Source organism: Chlamydotis macqueenii, chromosome 11 (assembly GCF_036417535.1).
Source record: "Chlamydotis macqueenii isolate bChlMac1 chromosome 11, bChlMac1.mat, whole genome shotgun sequence".
Classification (NCBI taxonomy): Eukaryota; Metazoa; Chordata; class Aves; order Otidiformes; family Otididae; genus Chlamydotis; species Chlamydotis macqueenii.
Genome location: NC_141566.1, coordinates 23,002,834 through 23,008,833, shown reverse-complemented (window position 1 = coordinate 23,008,833; position 6,000 = coordinate 23,002,834). Strand labels below are relative to the sequence as shown.

At 43.3% G+C, this 6,000-nt stretch overlaps 1 protein-coding gene across 1 annotated transcript; it reads left to right on the top strand.

Annotated features, from left to right (window-relative positions):
- The first annotated feature begins 215 nt into the window (after positions 1 to 215).
- Positions 216 to 5,256, top strand: LOC104484416 (voltage-gated potassium channel KCNC1-like). The gene is made up of 3 exons (XM_010126495.2): positions 216 to 303; positions 2,082 to 2,619; positions 3,229 to 5,256. The coding sequence occupies exons 2-3, from the start codon at positions 2,128 to 2,130 to the stop codon at positions 4,030 to 4,032; spliced, it is 1,296 nt and encodes a 431-aa protein (XP_010124797.1). The 5' UTR covers positions 216 to 303; positions 2,082 to 2,127; the 3' UTR covers positions 4,033 to 5,256.
- The last annotated feature ends 744 nt before the right edge of the window (positions 5,257 to 6,000 follow it).

The window sequence follows — 6,000 nt, the reverse complement described above, 5'->3', positions numbered from 1 at the left end:
CAAAGGGGAGCGACTTCCAGCAGTTTCCTACAGAAGCTGCCACCTTAGGGCCCCCCTCACTAAACAAAACCACGAAAGAGTGTTATTCCCTAGAGCGGGGAGAGCAACTGCTGATAGGACAGAGAACAAGGAGAGGGGCCTCTGCATCTTTTCAGTGCTATTGGCTGGTTTTGTTTTCTGGCATCTCTGAGACTTAAGCTTTGGAGACTAGCCATCGAACATCCTGTTTTCACTGAATTTGTCTCGTTTTTCCCAGTCTCTTCTGCTTTCTTCTGATTGCGGAGTTGCTGCAATAGCACCGAGGTAAGAATATGAAATGGGACTTCTTGGCTCATTTCTCACGCGGGGATTGTTATGTTTGAGCAAGAGGTATCTGGCATTCTAAGCAGATAAAGAAAAGTTTATCTGGAATCTCAAAAAACACTGTGCTCTTTAAAGAGCTAGGCAACAGAGGCCAATAATGTAGCTCCAGATTTGCAGAGTGCTTAATTAATCTAACCTGCTTAGGATCGCGCTGCGTGGATTCCTGTGCAGCAAGTACTAAGCAGTCCCTGCACACTTTCACTCCTTATGCTCAATCCTGCTCTCTTGAAGTTAGTGGAAGTTTTAGGGTGAAGCTGCATCAAGCATCACATATGTTGGGACTGGTAAGGACACCAGATGGGCAGTAATTCTCTTGTCCCATGAGTGTGTGACCAAGCTGCAGCTTGGAGCCTTCCAGCTGAATGAAGGGCTGTATGTAGTTCTTTACTTCTGGGAGTCTCTCCTACTGCAGGGCTTCTTTCCCTGCTGATCCTGGTTGTGAAAGTTTGTTGCAGAAATGACCTGTGACTCCCATGCTCAGCACTTTCTGAAAAAAAGGGAGGAGGGACTACTGGAATTTCTGTGTGCATGGTCTCAGCACACTGAACAGCCATCTCTAGGTAAAAGAGTTCAAGCAGGAAAGATAGACAGTCTTGCTCTGTTACAAGAAGAGAAGAACCAGAACTAGAAATGCAGAGCGTAAGAGAAGGTTGGATGGAAATGTGTAGGAATGGAGGAGGGCAAATGGAGGGGTACAGAGAGTCACCTGTGGGTGCACGACAGCTCTATTCACTTTCTCAAGAACATCCTGCCCCTGTTCTGCAGCTCTCCTACATGCTCCTGAGGCTACAGAGATCCTTGGTTTCCCTCCCTTCTTAGAATAATGTTCATAAAGCAAGGCTTGAGTTTCTCCCAGGTATGCTGGATTTTAAACAGCAAAACCGAGGAGGTAATATAGGAAATAGTAACTGAACATGCTTTCCAATGCCAGAGGCCTTGGCAGCAGCTTCTGATGCAATTCTGAGATGTCAGCCAGCCCTGAAGGAGGAGGCAGTATATTGTTCTGCATTTCTGCCTAGTCCAGGAATCCTGCGTATAGATTCCAGGTGAGGAGCAGGTTCCTGCAGAGGGAAAGGTGATTTGGCTCAGTGGGACTCTGTACAGGGAAAAGTCAAGGAAAAAGCATAAATCAGACAACCTAGATGTTCCTACTAGGCAGCAGGGTGTCTTGTTAAACTTGTTATGCCAGGCTCAACACAGGAGATTATGTTTACAGACTTGTTTGGAGAGTAAGCTGTTGATTACTGCTTCACCTCTTTGGCACATGGAGGTCTTTGCAAGAAACTGCTTGTGGAGAAAGAAAGGAGAGGGATAGTGGAAGGAATGTCTTGGGAATGAGAACTTTACCTCAAATGAGTTTATTGCAATGATTATCTACAGTACATGAACAAATGTTGTGAAACAGACGCTGGACTGTGCTCTGTCCCCATGGGGAGAAGCTGAGAGGGAGAGCAACGTGAACCAGATGTTTGTCATTATGTTTGATGCATCTCCTGAAAACAGCTCAGACAATATGGCCATGGAGCAGAGTCTAGGAACAGGCACTGAACACAATGGGGAATGGCAGAAGTGCCTTCCTCCCTGTAGGAGATGCAGGTTTTGGGTACAAAATATGCTTTAAAAGCACTGGAATGACGTACCCTGGAAAACCTTCCTGCTCCAAAACTTGCTTTACTTTACTTCTTTTAATTTGTGTTCTTCTCTTTTTTTGACCGAAGATAAACAAGAGCCTACGAGGACTTGCACCTCCGCCCTCCCTCACAGATGGAAGGCTCCAAGGAAAAAATCATCCTAAATATTGGGGGAGTCAGATATGAGACATACAGCAGCACCCTCCGGACCTTCCCAGGGACCAAACTCTGCAGCCTAACAGAGCCCCATGCCCCAAGCATCTACGACTATGATCCCACCACCAAAGAGTTCTTTTTTGATAGAAATGCTGAGATCTTCAGCTACGTGTTGAACTATTACAGGACCAAACATTTTCACTGCCCCATTGATACCTGTAGGTCAGTCTTAGAAGAAGAGCTGGCTTTCTGGGAAATAAATGAAACACAGCTAGCATCCTGCTGCTGGCTGAAGCTGAACAACAAAGAGGTGCAGCCAGAGGAGTTTAATGTTTGGGATGAAAATGAACAAACTGATGACCAGTGTCTCATAATCCAGACAGAAAGAAGGGATTTCAGCTGGCGAACCAGGTGGCAGCCAAAGATTTGGTCTACATTTGAAAAACCCTTTTCCTCTTTCAGTGCTAAGGTAATATTATATGTGGAGATGGACACAGACTGTGTCCTTTGGGATTACTGGAATGGGTCCATGAAAAAAGCTAATGGGTTCATAGCTTTGATAAGTATGCTTTGAGTCCCAGATTAAAAAAGAAAATAAATTTTTCTCATTAACAGTCACCTCCTTCTTCTCTCCTCCTCTTGTCACTGTTCTCTGTACAAGATGCATGCCCCATGCCTCTTTAAAATGTTAGGCATGAAAAGCAACAAACGCAAGTCAGAGACTGCAAAGGATGTTTTCTGTGCTGCTGGTATTTCTGGAGCCAACATTTAGTCCTGAAGAGGCCCTCATTGTGAGTCTGTCCGCATTACTCCAACTGTCGGACATTTCCCATTCCTTACAACCTCCGATATCGGAGTTCAGGTGTTTTTTTCTTTGACTCCAGTCTTCTCTATTATTTTCTAAATCTGAAAGGAGAAAATGCATTCCATGTGAGCAAAACAATAGTGATTTGAGAAAGAGCAGTCTGGGATCATACTGTGCCTGTGGAGGCGATCCTGGGGTTGTGGTGGGGCAATGAGGTTATGCAATACTTGTTTGTTGAACTAATTGCATGTGTGCCTTTTCCTCCCTCTGCAGTGTTTGGCTTTTGTCTCTCTGCTGTTCATCGTTGGAATTGTCATCATATTCTGTGAGGAGACCAAGGCACAATTTGAGTTTTTTACTGCTAACTTCACCTCTGTTGGCTATTCTGAGGTCTCCCAAAACAACCATGAACCCTATTACCATCAGGCTGCCTACTTGCTTCATCTGGAGCTCTTCTGTGTCCTCTGGTTTACTTTTGAGTTTTCTGTGCGATTTTGTTTCTGCCCAAACAAGAAGTTGTTCTTCCAAAATCCCCTGAATGTGGTTGACTTCCTCTCCCTCTTCCCAGTTTATATTGAACTCTTTGTTGCTGGGCAGATTCAGAGAATGCCAAGCCTGGGGCTTTGGTTGGGCTTTGTTCGCATTGTCTATCTCCTCAAACTCCTGAAGATATCCAAGCTGATAGAAACACCACTGATCCTCAGGGTTCTGTGCTACACCCTCAAGTCTATCCTCAGAGAAATTTGCATCCTGCTGATGATTTTGGCCTTTGAGACCCTCTTCTTCGGCTCTCTCTTTTTCTATGGGGAGTTGCTTGGTAGCCATCCCTCCTACACAGGGGAGCTACACCTCACTGACATTCTTGTTTGCTTCTGGTGGGCTTTGATCACACTCACTACAGTGGGCTACGGAGATATTATCCCTCTCACCACAGCTGGCCAAGTGACGGCAGCCTTAGCTGCGGTATTCGGCATGTTAACTATTATCATCCCAATACCCATTTTCCTGGTGAAATTTAAAAGCTATTATGACATAGCTATCTTCAAACAGAAGCTGAAGAGGATCAAGAAACACTAACATTTCAGAATGTCTATTTCCCTTTGCCTTTAGCAATAAATTTTCAGCATGGTTTGTTCCCTATGGTGGGAAGGGAGTGTAAGTAGTTCTTACTGCATTTACTTGCTGCTTTAGCTATTTCAAACCGTTGGTGAGGCCTCAGGTTGCAGTACTCGATATACAACTGATCAGACCTGTCAAATACCACAAGTCTTTCCTATGTTGTACTCCGTCCCATGCTCTTTTATATGCCACAGTTTCTCTCTGTTCTGGGACAGACTGTGATGCTGCATTATAGCCTGAATGTGCACCACCCAGCCCAATTCCATTACCTGGGCCGCAGTGTATTCCCCCAGATTGCATACAACCCATTATACTAGCTATGCCCTCCATCACCTGACAGGCCACAATCTCATTTTGTATGCTAAGAAAGAAGATTTGTGCACAGTCCTGCTCTAACAGTGAGGAGGAAGCATGGCTGGTTTTTTGTTGGTTTTTTTAGGTAATGTTCTGTTTTCTCATTTTACCTGAACAAGCCAGTACAGCTGATTTGCCACTCACACACGGATGTAAAGAAGGGAGCAGGCTGAACTGAATATCTATGGTCTTGAGAGCCATCACTGTTTGATAACCTGCTTTGCGGGCTCACAGGAATTGCTGTGGCATTTGGGTAGCAGCAAGGGAGCCCTCCCACAGCAAATCCTTTTTGGCTTTGATGAAGTCAATGGCAACCTTTCTGTGATGTCAGTGAGATGAAGATTTCATTGGACGCTTCCAGTGGATCAACACATTTCAACAATTCTTGATTTTTATGTAACAAAGTCACTGAGCTATTAGTCAAAAGATCTATATGGTTTTTGCTGTTAAAAAGGAAGAACGTAATCTACAGTACTCGATATAATTTTAATGTCATTTACTTTAAGGCATAGATATAAACTAGGAATATTTATCTTTTAACTGAATAGTCTTAATTGTTACCTATGTTTAATTTTGAAATAAATATTGTTGAATTGTGAAAAAACCACATCCCATTGTTTATATAGCAGCATGATGTGCTAAGATGATTTTGTTTTGAAAGTAAAAATTTCTATAACATTTATGTATTTACATTTCATTAAGGCTGTATTTTAATTGCAATTTTGACTAAGTTTTCTCTGTGACTATGATTTCTTTGTTCAGGATAGCATTTTAAGATTGCTTTATTTTTATTAAAACATCAGGTGACTTCCCTCTATTTCAATACAATTACAATGAATTATTTTTTGTTTAAAGAGTGAAAAAAAACCACTGCAAACATTTCAGGCACAAAGCACATGAGAAGTTGGAGACACTCTGGCAGTGAAAGGAAGGTCTGAGTGTTCTCCTGCACCCACCTTTGCTATGCATAAATTGGAGGGGGTGAGCAGGGTAAAGCCATGCATGCTGGTGCATAGAAATTTTTCTTAATTAGCTCAAAGTGGTGCTATGTTTTCTGTGGATGTATATAGTCTTCTTGGAAATTAATATTAACTGCAACACTTTAACAGTTACATTTTACTGGCTGTGAAGTTAGGAGGTGGTTCAGAACACTGCAGTGCTTATATTTCTGTGTTTAGCCACTTGTGCTGGTGTACATCCATTTTTCAGCAGACGCTTCACAGGAGACAGATTTTCTGCAACTGGGAAGAGCAGCTTTCACTGCTGCCCCCAGAAGAGGGTGCTCTCTAAATGCACATGGCAGTCCCATTTCTGCACGGAAAGCATGATGTGACCATCAGAACAGGGTATTACACTGCTCTCTGTAACACGACTCCATTTAGATCCAAATGTATGTTTCTGTCACGTCAGATAGTGTCCACTCCTGTTTGTCATAAAACCAGCAGTTACAGCAGCAACATTAAGTCAATGTTGATGTGATAAAGGAACTGTAGTTCCTCTGGGCCAAAGGATCTAACCCTGCTGAGAACTCAGCGCTGGGTTTATCACAGGAAGAGACTTAAAGTGGAGCTG